This window comes from Protopterus annectens, chromosome 11.part0, assembly GCF_019279795.1.
Source record: "Protopterus annectens isolate FY-2018-M chromosome 11.part0, PAN1.0, whole genome shotgun sequence".
NCBI lineage: Eukaryota > Metazoa > Chordata > Ceratodontiformes > Protopteridae > Protopterus > Protopterus annectens.
The window spans coordinates 1,157,628,688-1,157,644,564 of NC_056745.1; the positions used below are offsets into that span (position 1 = coordinate 1,157,628,688).

The following is a 15,877-nucleotide window of genomic DNA, read 5'->3' on the forward strand; positions in this document are numbered from 1 at the left end:
ATCAGATGTTGACAATAAGCACATTAAAGTATAATTTTGCAAAGTCTCTCCCCTTAAACTATTCACCAGACTAAAAGGCCTTTGATAAAATATTGAGTACCGATCTTGCTTGCACTGATTTTAGTATCAAATTACTGAGTTTTTTTTTTACTCTAATTTACTGGTTCTTGCTTGCGACAGAAGAAGGTTTCCAGGTTAGTTGTTTTGTATTGAAATTTAAATCCTCGATAGCAAGTCCACCCAAGCACTATTCTAAAACCGAACTTGAAGCAGTTATAGTTACCCCACCCCCAGAGTTGTTCCTGTAGTTTCATGGTCCAGCACTTCCCCATAACTTCTCTAGTCAGCCTGATTGAGATGAGCATCTCGTTGAGTCAGTGTAAGAATAATCTCATGTTCTCTGACAATCCTCTGTTACTCAAACAGCATAACAGCGTCTGAGATGTACATATATGATATCCTTGGAGGAAAAACATCTCACACACATTAAACTCAAGACAACAAAATCATCAGCAGTATGCTACACATCACACCTCTCCAAGGCCATCACAATACACGTAATTCATCATATGCTGAGGTTCTAAAGATTAACTTACCTAAACCTTAAAGACCTCCAAAACACAACATTGGCACAAAGCACACTCCGCATAAGTCGATTTAAAAGTAAAGCACACTGGGTATGTTAAGCCTACTTTCTCACATAGTACAAGGAGCCCCAAAGTTGCACATGCTGAGCCCATAAGAAAAGCATTGAACCAACCAAACATTCTTGTTGTAGGTGACTCCATTGTAAAACATACAGGTGTGCCTCTTACTAGGCTGAGCAAAGAAAGAGCGACTGTTAGTTGATTGTCTGGTGCTAGGATCTGTCAGATCATGTAATCAAGTCCTTGAACAACAAGTATCAGTATGACTCTGTCAAAGTTCTTGCTGGTGTCACTGACAATCTACATCCAAAAGAAGCTTGCATCAAAGTTGGTAAAGCAACATAATGCACTAGAGCTTCTTCATGTCCAGCTAACCATCAAAAAAGGTCCCATACCATATATTAGCTAGCTGTAGAACTCCCTGTATGACAAAAGGAAGCCACAGTGCATATGTACAGGAAGTAGAATTATTCAGTGTTAAACCCAGTACCATTTTCCCAGGTGATCTAAATTATCCAACTGTAGACTGAGAAACTGCACTACCACTAGTGCACAAACACAGAAATTCCAGGACTTTGTCAGTATTGATGCCCTGGAGTAATTAGTCAGAGTACCCATTTGGGAGAATAGCATCTTAAATCATGTCCTTTTAAATATGGAAGCATCTTGCACCATCCCTTGCATTTCTTCATCACTTGTTAGGTCTGACCATAAAGCAATTTCTGAAATAAAACTAAAACCAGATACCTTCCACCCAAGGTAGCTTTAGAAATTTCTTTAAGACAAACTACCTATTCCTAAGCAATATGTTGGCAAGCTTCAAATGTCCAGTGAACCCAGTTAAGTTCACTAAATACGCATAAATGTGCACAACTACACTATACCAGCGTGTAAACAGCTACATAAACAAACCCGCATGGTGGAGTCATGATTTCAGCAAGCTTTATAATAGTAGAAAAAGAATGTTGACTAAAAGTTAGAAGAGTAATTCCCAGAATGTTAGATTCCTTTTCACTCACTTAAACAATTCAAAAGCTTGATAAAATCCACCAGTGCCAAGTTTGACGCTACAATAGCTATTCAAGCTAAAACCAATCACAAGACATTTTTAGTAATGTTTGTTATCTCAAAAACACAATGCAGCAGTGGGCTATGCTGATTGTGAACAATATTACCTACATTGAGGCTGAAGATACAGCTAACCTACTGGCCAATAAATTTAGCTTTAGCTTTACCCATTTTTCCCTCAAGATACCTGAAACTGGATCACCTCTAGCTATCACACAAGATGCTTCCTAAAAGTGCAGTCAAAAGCTAAAAATACTGTGTCAGTGGGTCCTGAGAATATCTATACTTCATCTTAAATGGCATGAAGTACAATTTAGCTACACCCCTAACAACATTGTTCAGTTTTGTACCAAGTGAATAGAAAATGGCTACAGTCATTCCCTTGCATAAGGGAGGACCTTCCACAGACCCAGGCAGTTACAGACCCGTAAGTCTGACCAGCATCATTTGCAAACCCATAGAAAGACTTGAAATTTAAAGCCATGAAAAGACTTATGAAAATAGGGAACCTCAACACACCGGACCTGTCTCAGTTTGGATTTTTCAAGGGCAGGTCATGCTTACTCAACCTGAAAAGGTCACCAAATCAGTGGATGATGGCAAAATGGTACACACTACATACCTCAGCCTAGGCAAAGCGTTTGACACAGTTCTTCACTCAGGCATACTAGAGAAGCTAAGTAAACTGGGAATAAACCCAACCCCCATGTCTCCTGCTGGATTACCAGCTGTCTCACAGATAGGAAGCAGATAATCAAAATAGAGGACTTTACCTCCTCATGGAGACCAGTCACTAATGGAGTCCCCTAGGGTTTGGTGCTGGTTCCTCTTCTGTTTGACATCTACCTTTCCAAAATAAAAGCCAATACCAAAGGACTCTGGCTGACTGTTTGCAGATGACTGTAAGCTAGGAGCAGTCATTTAATTCTGAAATCACTTGGCCATCTTGTAGGAAGGTTTGTCTCAAATAAATAACTGGTGTCAGTCGTGGTCTGAAACTAAATGCAAAAAATACATTAATGTATCCTTTGCAAAGTCATCTACCGCGGGGTAGCAACACATTGACAGTACACCACTAAGAGTTAACCCCGTTGTTCAGGATTGGGGAACTTGTGTGGACAGTGACTGAACTTTTGACCGACATGTGTCTGTTGTAAGAAAGACCATCTAAATTGCACAACTTATAAACAAAGGAATTTTGTCTAGATTTAGGGATGTTCTCCCCCTGTACTCGGCCCTCATTAGGCCAGTCATTGAATATAATGTTCCCTTTGGCATGTATCTGTCCAGACACATGGTACAACTGGAATGCTCATGGTAGATCCGTTACTAAAAGGGTACAAAACCTAAACAACCAGTCCTTCATGGACGGACTCAAAGCTTTGTCACTGTACCCTGTATCCTGCTAAGATGTGACCTGAGTCTGTACCCTGTATCCTGCTAAGATGTGACCTGAGTCTGGCTCTGACTCATTACTGATTGATTTACTCTACATCAAGTCAAATGACATCAGAAGTACTCTGTCTAGGGATCTAAATCTCTTCTGCACCATCAACAGAATGGATTGGAGGGACAGGTATATTTCTCTGACAATATTGCTGCTGTGGAACTGACTCATCATCCATGTAAAACAAAGTTTGTGCCTGTCCATTTTCAAATGCTTCTTAGTTATACGGCTGGGAAACATTGCAATTTACCCCAAAACTGCCCCCTAATGGACAGAAACAGCTCCTAAATGCTTTATCCCATGCGCACAGCCCTTTAAATTATCTGTGGTTTGATCCCATTTATTCCTCATTATGGGTAATATGTAACTATTGACCATGGGATGGGTAAGGCCAATCTATAACCAAATTAAATGGGTTATTTCGACCATAAAAACGTAATTTGGTTAGGCTTAAAAAGGCCTGCAAGGGCAGATAGCCTAGTACTTAACTCTGAACTTCATAAACGCATGGATCCCTTGAGCTGCAAAGAAACAGCTTTGTTGGTCTAAGACTTTCCATTTCTGAAAGTGATCCCTATCCCTTGAGATCTATTGAGGAAGAACAATGTTGTTTAAGAATAGACACTGCCATAAAGCACCATTTTGATAATGACCTGATGCACTCTAATTTTTCTTCATAACCTTTGTTGAAACTGAACTTCATAAGTGATTTCCTTGTGGTAAGTGTTGTCTCACAAGTAAGGGTGTTTACTGATTATAGTTGAGGATAGTAGTTACAGCTGTAGAATTTACATCCTTTCATCCCATTGTTTCAAGATATCATCATGTGGCTATCTTAAAATCCTTAAGCAGGTTCCTTTCACATTGAGTGGATTGACATTATAGGTCTCTTCCAGATAGACCTGATTTGTTCAAGAATCAGAAGACTGTTCCATGGGTAATACATGTCCGCTGTCCATTCACAAAAGAGTACTAACATTGCTACCTTACATTTTGATAAAGTCCTTACAGTGGTGAGTAGTCCTGGCAAGAGGTTTTATGCCTGTTTTTTTCTAAATTGCTTTTATGCATGTGCTTTATTTTCAGGGATGGTACTGCAGCATGCAACAACCTTGTAGCCACTTCTTGAATTGAGTACTGCAAGGTAAGCTGATGAAACTAGTGCTTCTTATGGCTAAAACAACTTTGAGGACATACAGCAGGTTTTATCTCTCATAGGTTCATAGGTTAGTACTAAGCTAACTGCCCTTGCGAGCCATTTTAAGCCTAGCCAATTATCACTTTTGAGACTCAAACCCTGCACCTTGTGTTTGTACGGCTAACACCTTAACCTTTAGGCCACCTCTCATACAGCTAATGCAACTGTAAGGGAAAATGCCATAGCTATAACTCTGAAAAGGTATATTTTGTGGAGATCACAGCCATACCTGGAAAATATGAATTCTGACAGGGGCACAGTTTGATAGTAAAACACTGTTTGGCAAATCTGCCAATCAGCTCATTACATATCTGGAAAGAAAAGGGAAGACTGTCCAGTATTTATGAAATTGTTGAACTAGTCTTTTCATTTGTTAAGGAACTTTACTTTAGTTAAGAGACTGCTTTGTAGGAAACCAAAGCAGACCAGAAAGTATAACAAGTCACACTACAGGCCACACCCCTTATTAAATATTTCAGCAGCAGCCTAGACAAGTTAGAAGCCTTTTCAAGTCAATTCTTCCATCCGTCTTTCTATGTATGCAGCCCTTCCCAAAGTTTTTTCCAAGTATATGTATACAGCCAAATTTACTAACTGGCAGTATCCATGCCAATGCATCCACTTTCCTTGGATGTACCTGGTTTAGCTGTAGACCGGTTTGTATTTCACTGGTTGTAACTGGGCCCAGCAGATGGACTTGTGTTATAAACAAATTCTAACTAGAGAGGAGTATTTACAGTTGGATTCATTGGAAAAAGTGGCTGCAGGACAGGTAGTGCAAGACATTACCAGGTGTTTAACTATGGAATTTGACTGCCTAAGTTTGTACTGTAATAGTGGCCATTAAATAAAAACATAAATAAAAAGGAGTTTCTTTTTTGCAAATGCGCCAAGTAAACCTCTATAGTAACATTACGTGATTATAGTTGGATAATTATGCCATACGTCACAGTATACATATGGTTGGGATAGAAGTTTTGTTTGAGTCTGATTATTTTGCATTTCAAAAAAGTATGCACACCAGAACACTTTTAAGTTGGTATAAATCTGTGCAGTGTATAGCAGTGACTTTTGAATAGTTTTATATCCACTCAGTCCCCTTGGAGTTCAGATGTCTTATCTTTTTTGGGGGTTGAAAACCAAGGTAATCCAGAAGGTTTGAGTCAAGTCTGGTATCCCACCTGTGACACAGATGATGACAGGACTAACAAGAGGAGTACAAATGATTAGTCCAGATAAAATCACTTTAGCTAGCAGATCTAAGAGACTCTCAAAGTATGGTATAGTAGAATATTGTAGCTCTGAAGAGTTTCTAGCCAAAAAAAAGTGTACATTTATAAGGGAAATGTTTTTTTTTTTTTAATTTGAGTCTTCCTCGTCTCATAGAAGCAGAGCCAGTAGTCAGCCGTGGTAAGGCAAAAGCCCTCTAAACCAGTGTGCTTTGTTGAAGTCTCAGACTTTAATTTTGCAAAACTCTTGGCTCATCTCAGACTTGAAAATGTACTCTCCTGGTGAAGAAAAAATAAGAATGAAGGATTACTGCCAGTTACTCATTTCTGTTTTAGGGCTTGGCTCAGTTTCTGTGACATTTTCAAAGTGCTTAGCTCCAGTATGTGAATATGGTCTCAAGAGGTCAGCAGTTTTCCTGTAGCTGGATAATAGTGTCATACTTGCTAAGATTCCAGGGCAACTCTGAAGTATGCTAAAATAATATTTTATTCAGTAATTTGAGTGTTATGATTGATTTGTTCCAGTCTCTTCTGTGTCCTTCACAGGCTACACAGTTTCTGAAATGTCTTGAAGAAAGTTAAGTTTGTGTTCTGCTGAAGTGCCAGGGCAAATGATTATTTTCTTTCTTTGCAGGACAGGGCTGCCCATAGTAGGACTTCAATGCAATAATTAGGATAGGTGATTTTATCCTGGGTTTTATTTTCATGCATAAGGTTTAAACTAACTATGTGCCAAAAATGCAACTTGTATGTTAATATTCTTTGGCAAAACTTGGCCTTGACATTTTATGAACACTCTGGGTCATTCTGGTAGTCTTCAGTAGAAAAGTATTTAATTTACTTTTGCATTTTGTGTTTCAGGGCCGTACACATATATTCAAGATACATGCAGGATCCATGAGTGTTGAAAAAGGTATAAGGTTTGAACTACTTGCTCGGCTTTGCCCAAACAGTACAGGTATGTTTAGTTTGTAATTCATGTAGTGTTTCTTCATTCCAGAATCAGATGAAGTGTATTTGATGTCCTTCATGGATGCATCTGCAGTCATAACAACTGGGTTGTCCTGTCGTCAGGCAGCCCTTCAGTCGGCCGGATTCCAAAGTCCGGGTCCGCTTCGCTGATGTCGCACTTCACCCGACGTCATCTCTGTTGGTCTTGGGTATAAAGGCATCAGCCGGCGCCATTTTCCTCAGTCTTTCTTGCCGGCGTGGCGCGAAGAAGAAGCTGTTAGCAAGTGCCGGTCGGTCGGATCCAGAGATTACTTCTACCGAATACTACTTCGAAGACTTCTAAAGCTAAGTACCCCGTTGGGGACTCTTTCTTGCCTCAGCCGATGTCAGAAAAAGTTAATAATTGTTTAACCTGTAGGAAACAAATACCTCATAAAGATTTCCACTCCTATTGTCTGCCTTGTTTAGGCCCAGCCCGCGTAGCAGCCTGTTCGCCTGTGCTTCATTCAACCGACGGCTTAGGCGTCGGTCGGAGTTTGCTGAATAGTTTTTCGGTTCTGATTTTGCGTATATTATGCCGTCGGATCCTCCGACTACCCAAACTGCTAAAAACGCCAAAGATAAAGACCGACACTCATGTCCGCGGTTTCGCCGAAACCATGGTTAAGCAAACATGAGTGTCTCGGTTTCAAAACCGAAAACTGATCAAAGTACAGCTGAATCTATCACTACCACTGAGGCCCCTGCTGCTTCTCTTGAATCGGCCTCAGAAATTTTATCCACTCCGGTGGTTGCCACTGACTTATCAGACACCATCCCTTGGATGTCTCTACCCCAGCACGTGGTGCTGCTAGGCCTCCAGCAGCCATGTCCATTAAGGCCTTTGCCAGGGCTAAAGCAGCCAGAACTACTAAAACAGTGCCTGTTAAACCCCTACAACCAGGCCCTCTTCTACTTCACAAATGCTTACTCTGGCGGAAGATTTAATTTCATTAATTAGGGGATCTCAATCTCACCCAGACTGGGCCTCTCAGCCCCAGAGAAGAGACCTAGGACAGAGCCCCGAGCCTGTGTCCTCTGATGATTCTGCCGATGAATCAGACTTAACAGACCAGCCAGAGGCTCCTTTTCCAATTTTGAAGACTCCAGATGCTGAAGAATCCATTCCAGCTGCTTCCCCACCAGAAGAATTCTCCTTTGAAACCTTACATGCCATCGCGAGAGCAGTTCCAATGGCAGCAGCAGGATTTCTCAGACTCCAGAAAGACTTAGGACCTTTCTGCACCTTCCACAGCACAGGCCCATAGCTATACCTCCTGTTCTCTCTGTGGTGGATGATGCCTTCAATGATGTCTGCTCTGCACCAGATTCTTTACCTCCAGCCCCTGCCAAACCAGACAGATTTTACAGGGTACCAGACACTCATCACCACCTTTACAAAGGCCCCACTTGCAGACCCCGAAACTATATCCCAGGGTCCCAAGGCAGTAGCCGCGACCACAGCTAAAAACCCTATTCCTTCTGAAAGGGAAGCCAGGTCATTAGACAGATGGGGCAAAAAGGTCTACACCTCAGCTACTCTCTCAGCTAGAGCTTTAAACTGTCAGTTTCACATGATACAATACCAAGAGTTTATGCTTGATCAGTTAACAAAAAAGCTATCCTCTGATGAATCTGTTGATAAGAAATATGTATTAGAAATGGTAAATAACATACAACAGGTTAGTAACCATTCCTTAAAATGTGGCTATGATGCACTGGAGGCTTCATTTAGATCAGCCATGACTGGCACAGTGATAAGAAGGCATGCATGGCTAAAGGAACAAGCTTTACGGATCATGTTAAAGCTAAGTTATTAGATGCTCCTATGGATAAGACCAGCTTGTTTGGTACACCTGCCCAGCAGGTAATGAAGAAAATGGAAGAAAAGGCAAAATCTGTTCAAACGGTTAAAGATTTCTTGCAGGTTCAACCCCCAAGGTTTAGCAGGAACTGGCCTGCCAAAAATTGGTCCTTTCCTGACTCCACAAGATCCCAAAGGGGCAGGAATAGAGCGTTCCAGAGGCAGAAACCAATCCAGAGGAGGTGCCTACAGAGGGCGACAGTGGCAAGGTAACAACAAGAGGCACAGACACAACCACTGCCACTACAACAACACAACCACAGTGACTTAACTCTAAATCCGCCTACCAGGAACAAATAGCTTAGCTCCATTAGGCAAATTAACCTTGTTTTCAAAGAACTGGCACTATATCACAAAAGACAAGTGGATTTTACAAACCATAGATCAGGTTACCGGTTCCACTTCCACACTTTACCAGTCAAAGAGGAATGCCAAATCTACCTCCAAATCGAGAAACAGAGGCTCTACAACAGATAATGCAGTTAGCAAACATGAGAGCTGTGGAAAGAGTGCCAACAACAGAACAAGGAAAGGGATTCTACTCCAGACTATTCCTAGTTCCAAGAAAGGAAAAAGTTGGAGACCTATTCTAGACCTGTCCACCTTAAATACATACATCATTGTCCCAAAATTCAAATAAATAACTGGTGTCAGTCGTGGTCTGAAACTAAATGCAAAATACATTAATGTATCCTTTGGTAAAGTCATCTACAGCGGGTAGCAACACATTGACAGTACACCACTAAGAGTTAACCCCGTTGTTCAGGATTGGGGAACTTGTGTGGACAGTGACTGAACTTTTGACCGACATGTGTCTGTTGTAAGAAAGACCATCTAAATTGCACAACTTATAAACAAAGGAATTTTGTCTAGATTTCTTAGGATGTTCTCCCCCTGTACTCGGCCCTCATTAAGCCAGGCATTGAATATAATGTTCCCTTTGGCATGTATCTGTCCAGACACATGGTACAACTGGAATGCTCATGGTAGATCCGTTACTTAAAAGGGTACAAAACCTAAACAACCAGTCCTTCATGGACGGACTCAAAGCTTTGTCACTGTACCCTGTATCCTGCTAAGATGTGACCTGAGTCTGGCTCTGACTCATTACTGATTGATTTACTGTACATCAAGTCAAATGACATCAGAAGTACTCTGTCTAGGGATCTAAATCTCTTCTACACCATCAACAGAATGGATTGGAGGGACAGGTATATTTCTCTGACAATATTGCTGCTGTGGAACTGACTCATCATCCATGTAAAACAAAGTTTGTGCCTGTCCATTTTCAAGTGCTTCTTAGTTATACGGCTGGGAAACATTGCAATTTACCCCAAAACTGCCCCCTAATGGACAGAAACAGCTCCTAAATGCTTTATCCCATGCGCACAGCCCTTTAAATTATCTGTGGTTTGATCCCATTTATTCCTCATTATGGGTAATATGTAAGTATTGACCATGGGATGGGTAAGGCCAATCTATAACCAAATTAAATGGGTTATTTCGACCATAAAAACGTAATTTGGTTAGGCTTAAAAAGGCCTGCAAGGGCAGATAGCCTAGTACTTAACTCTGAACTTCATAAACGCATGGATCCCTTGAGCTGCAAAGAAACAGCTTTGTTGGTCTAAGACTTTCCATTTCTGAAAGTGATCCCTATCCCTTGAGATCTAGTGAGGAAGAACAATGTTGTTTAAGAATAGACACTGCCATAAAGCACCATTTTGATAATGACCTGATGCACTCTAATTTTTCTTCATAACCTTTGTTGAAACTGAACTTCATAAGTGTTTTCCTTGTGGTAAGTGTTGTCTCACAAGTAAGGGTGTTTACTGATTATAGATGAGGATAGTAGTTACAGCTGTAGAATTTACATCCTTTCATCCCATTGTTTCAAGATATCATCATGTGGCTGTCTTAAAATCCTTAAGCAGGTTCCTTTCACATTGAGTGGATTGACATTATAGGTCTCATCCAGATAGACCTGATTTGTTCAAGAATCAGAAGACTGTTCCATGGGTAATATATGTCCGCTGTCCATTCACAAAAGAGTACTAACATTGCTACCTTACATTTTGATAAAGTCCTTACAGTGGTGAGTAGTCCTGGCAAGAGGTTTTATGCCTGTTTTTTTCTAAATTGCTTTTATGCATGTGCTTTATTTTCAGGGATGGTACTGCAGCATGTAACAACCTTGTAGCCACTTCTTGAATTGAGTACTGCAAGGTAAGCTGATGAAACTAGTGTGGCTAAAACAACTTTGAGGACATACAGCAGGTTTTATCTCTCATAGGTTCATAGGTTAGTACTAAGCTAACTGCCCTTGCGAGCCATTTTAAGCCTAGCCAATTATCCCTTTTGAGACTCAAACCCTGCACCTTGTGTTTGTACGGCTAACACCTTAACCATTAGGCCACCTCTCATACAGCTAATGCAACTGTAAGGGAAAATGCCATAGCTATAACTCTGAAAAGGTATATTTTGTGGAGATCTCAGCCATACCTGGAAAATATGAATTCTGACAGGGGCACAGTTTGATAGTAAAACACTGTTTGGCAAATCTGCCAATCAGCTCATTACATATCTGGAAAGAAAAGGGAAGACTGTCCAGTATTTATGAAATTGTTGAACTAGTCTTTTCATTTGTTAAGGAACTTTACTTTAGTTAAGAGACTGCTTTGTAGGAAACCAAAGCAGACCAGAAAGTATAACAAGTCACACTACAGGCCACACCCCTTATTAAATATTTCAGCAGCAGCCTAGACAAGTTAGAAGCCTTTTCAAGTCAATTCTTCCATCCGTCTTTCTATGTATGCAGCCCTTCCCAAAGTTTTTTCCAAGTATATGTCTACAGCCAAATTTACTAACTGGCAGTATCCATGCCAATGCATCCACTTTCCTTGGATGTACCTGGTTTAGCTATAGACCGGTTTGTATTTCACTGGTTGTAACTGGGCCCAGCAGATGGACTTGTGTTATAAACAAATTCTAACTAGAGAGGAGTTTTTACAGTTGGATTCATTGGAAAAAGTTGCTGCAGGATAGGTAGTGCAAGACATTACCAGGTGTTTAACTATGGAATTTGACTGCCTAAGTTTGTACTGTAATAGTGGCCATTAAAAAAAACATAAATAAAAAGGAGTTTCTTTTTTGTAAATGCGCCAAGTAAACCTCTACAGTAACATTACGTGATTATAGTTGGATAATTATGCCATACGTCACAGTATACATATGGTTGGGATAGAAGTTTTGTTTGAGTCTGATTATTTTGCATTTCAAAAAAGTATGCACACCAGAACACTTTTAAGTTGGTATAAATCTGTGCAGTGTATAGCAGTGACTTTTGAATAGTTTTATATCCACTCAGTCCCCTTGGAGTTCAGATGTCTTATCTTTTTTGGGGGTTGAAAACCAAGGTAATCCAGAAGGTTTGAGTCAAGTCTGGTATCCCACCTGTGACACAGATGATGACAGGACTAACAAGAGGGAGTACAAATGATTAGTCCAGATAAAATCACTTTAGCTAGCAGATCTAAGAGACTCTCAAAGTATGGTATAGTAGAATATTGTAGCTCTGAAGAGTTTCTAGCCAAAAAAAAGTGTACATTTATAAGGGAAATGTTTTTTTTTTTTTAATTTGAGTCTTCCTTGTCTCATAGAAGCAGAGCCAGTAGTCAGCCGTGGTAAGGCAAAAGCCCTCTAAACCAGTGTGCTTTGTTGAAGTCTCAGACTTTAATTTTGCAAAACTCTTGGCTCATCTCAGACTTGAAAATGTACTCTCCTGATGAAGAAAAAATAAGAATGAAGGATTACTGCCAGTTACTCATTTCTGTTTTAGGGCTTGGCTCAGTTTCTGTGACATTTTCAAAGTGCTTAGCTCCAGTATGTGAATATGGTCTCAAGAGGTCAGCAGTTTTCCTGTAGCTGGATAATAGTGTCATACTTGCTAAGATTCCAGGGCAACTCTGAAGTATGCTAAAATAATATTTTATTCAGTAATTTGAGTGTTATGATTGATTTGTTCCAGTCTCTTCTGTATCCTTCACAGGCTACACAGTTTCTGAAATGTCTTGAAGAAAGTTAAGTTTGTGTTCTGCTGAAGTGCCAGGGCAAATGATTATTTTCTTTCTTTGCAGGACAGGGCTGCCCATAGTAGGACTTCAATCCAATAATTAGGATAGGTGATTTTATCCTGGGTTTTATTTTCATGCATAAGGTTTAAACTAACTATGTGCCAAAAATGCAACTTGTATGTTAATATTCTTTGGCAAAACTTGGCCTTGACATTTTATGAACACTCTGGTAGTCTTCAGTAGAAAAGTATTTAATTTACTTTTGCATTTTGTGTTTCAGGGCCGTACACATATATTCAAGATACATGCAGGATCTATGAGTGTTGAAAAAGGTATAAGGTTTGAACTACTTGCTCGGCTTTGCCCAAACAGTACAGGTATGTTTAGTTTGTAATTCATGTAGTGTTTCTTCATTCCAGAATCAGATGAAGTGTATTTGTTATCAGTGAAATAATTAATATAACACAATTTATACTCCAAGGAGCAGTCAGCTGTGCAGTAAATAACATCAGTAACTGTCTGCAAATCATGATGAATCCAGCTTGAATTCTAAAACAGATCTAGCAACTGCTTGCAGAAAACAACATAAATAAGGCTCATGGTATCGCTGTATTGACATACGTTGGTATGAACCAGCCATAAACTTGGGCATTGGCAGTTACACTCCTTATTTTTTCTCATCATTCAAAATGCACACCAGACTGTTTCCCAATCAAAAAACAGTGTATTGGTTACTGACCTCAAAATCGCGAAGTAATTGCTAGTAATTGCAAAACATTAGTCTATTTTAAGTTGTTTAAAAAAAAAAGAAAGAAAGAATTGCCTGTCATTTGATTAGACACAGAAATGTACTAAGAAACCTTCACATAACAGGCATAATGCACGAGAAGGCTTTGATGACTGCTCGTTTTGGGAGACATTATGATGTAATTAACTTTTTCCATCTGAATGCTTCCATCCAGCTGAACCTAAAGGAACTGAATGTGCATTTCAACAAATGTAGCTATCTGAAAACAGAAATAGTAACACAAAGTATTACCTGTGGGGAGCAAAAGTCTTCATACTCCCTACATGGGGGGGGTTTGCTCCTGCACCTCCAAAACATATATTTTCAGCTCTTAAATCGCTGCACCTTGAAAAAACATTAAAACTCCAACCTGTAACAGCATTAGTGTTGATAGTATATAAACTGACTACTGTCTGAACAGGTTGCACATCATACCAGACATGAAATTTGATGACTTTTTTTTACTGTGAAGTGTGAGGTTTAACATGAAGGTCCCTTACTTAGTGGGACTTGTACTTATGTTCATTCTTTCCACCCAATATGGTTATGCATCTTTTTTGATGTTACCACTGTCTGGAATGACTGCACAAGCCATCCCTTCACTCATCAGTTCTTATTTTGCTGTGCTTGCACAGTTCAGATTTTGGTCTTTGCTATAATCAGTAAAAGTTTTTTTAACACCTTTATTAAGTGATCGCAGGCAGACATGCATTAACATAAAAGAAGCCATGTTAACATTTTTTTCCTTTTACATACATTATACATCACATATCTTTTCTTTCTTTGTAACTGTCATCAGTCCACCATTACATAATTTGCTCAAATCCTGCCTTTCCTTAAACCTCACTCCTCCTGTTCCTGAACTTTATTCTGCATGTATTGTTCTCAGTTTCCTTTTTTCTGTGTAATTTGTGCTTTCTCTTTTCTAAAGATCCCTCTTCCAGTTCTTTTATGTCTTTTATAATATTCAGTTCTCCAAATACTGTTGGTTTAGACTTTGATTTCCATCTTATAATAATTGGTTTTTTTTTGGCACCCAACAGAATTAAACTTAACAAGGCTTTACTCTGTCTAGGCTGTTCAGATTCTGTGCCCAGCTCAAAAGAATCATTTCCTTGGTTAGTCATTTGCTCACCCAATATTTCTGACAGAGTACTCTGTAGGGAATTTTTAAAGTCTGCCAACTCATTACACTCCCAAAATGTATGTTCACATTTGCCTCTTTCTTCTCCATCACAACACCAACACTTGCTGTCTACCTGAAGAAAAAAATATTTGAAGTCTTATTTGGGTGTAAAACACCCATGCAAACACTTCCAAACAAAAAGCCTAAACCTTCTGGACTTTGCTGCTGGGTGGGAAGCCATAAGCCCTCTAATTTTTTTCATTGTAAATTGCTTCTCTGGTCTGTCTTCCAAATCTTTTCTAGCATATTCTGATTGGTTCTTATAGTTACTGTGCAATATTTTATGGGCCCTATTAATTATCCTTTTTTTTAACAGCGGCTTTTCTTCTAGATTCAGCTAAAAAGTCTGCCAGGACAGGTTTTTCACATAAGATTCCTCTGTCCCTGTCCCTTTGCCTATACTTTGATATCAGTTCCTGGTAGGGAAGGCTGTCTCTAGCCTGCAGTCCAAACATCATCTTGGCCTCATCCCATTACCTTTGCCTCTCTACTTATTTCCTGTCAATACTTTTGTTCCTTTGCCAGTTTTCTTCAGAAATTCCAGCCTCCACTTGCCTGTTTTCTGTAATCCTTTTGGCAAAATCTCCTTTCTCCATTCTTGTGTTGGCTTAGTTCTTAAAATACTTTCTGCTACTTAGAGTACAGTATTCTGTATGGTTATTTTCCTTAGGGATCTACATCTAAAATCCTATTCTCTCCTTATTTCTTGAATTCCCCACCACCAGTTCATCATCATCCCTTTCCACTTTGAATTATTACTTTCTGCTTTTATTATATATATGAATCTTGAATCTGTAGCTCTAAAACATCCTTTCAAATCGGGTCATCCTAAACCACCTGGTTTTATTGATCAGTAAAAGCTCTCATATTCACATGACCTTTTCTTCAAAGTTCTTTGTGGCAGTTTAAACTTTGAAACCTTATATCAGATTGTGGGAAGAAACCTCTCACAGTATTTGGTGGGATGCCCTTATGTCCCAAGGGAAGGCCAGTGTTTTATCACAGAAAATTGTAGTTTAGAGGACTAAGATTTAGCTCTCTTCAATACAAATCTATATTTTGTGCAACCTTTTGGTTCTTGCAGGGACAGGGCTTGCTCCTGGTGAGCAAGGGCTTGAGCTTGTTCCATTCTCACCTGGTGGCAGTTGACCAGAGGACTGATAGAGGAACAACGACGTCTTTCACCCTGGGAGATGTATTCTGGAGAGCTTGCGTCATCTATTCCATAATTATTCAGATCTTACGTAGCGATGTCCATCCTAATATCAAGGATGTGCTTGCATCACCCAGGAGCAAGTTGTTAGACCTTGTGGCCAGGGCATCTCTTCCTGAGACCTCAGCTCGACCTGGGAGGGTTTATCAGTCCCAGTAGGGCTGTTATTGAGCCT

General features: G+C 39.8%; 1 protein-coding gene across 2 annotated transcripts in view; it reads left to right on the forward strand.

Annotated features, from left to right (window-relative positions):
* LOC122815755 (26S proteasome regulatory subunit 7-like) overlaps positions 1-15,877 on the forward strand; it is a 435,881-nt gene that overhangs the window by 336,858 nt on the left and 83,146 nt on the right. The window contains exon 11 of one of the 2 annotated variants that reach the window (XM_044088518.1): positions 6,451-6,547. In XM_044088518.1, coding sequence (XP_043944453.1) covers positions 6,451-6,547 — 97 coding nt within the window. Of the gene's footprint in view, positions 1-6,450; positions 6,548-12,796; positions 12,894-15,877 lie in introns of both variants that reach the window. The other variant, XM_044088517.1, reaches the window with a different exon arrangement.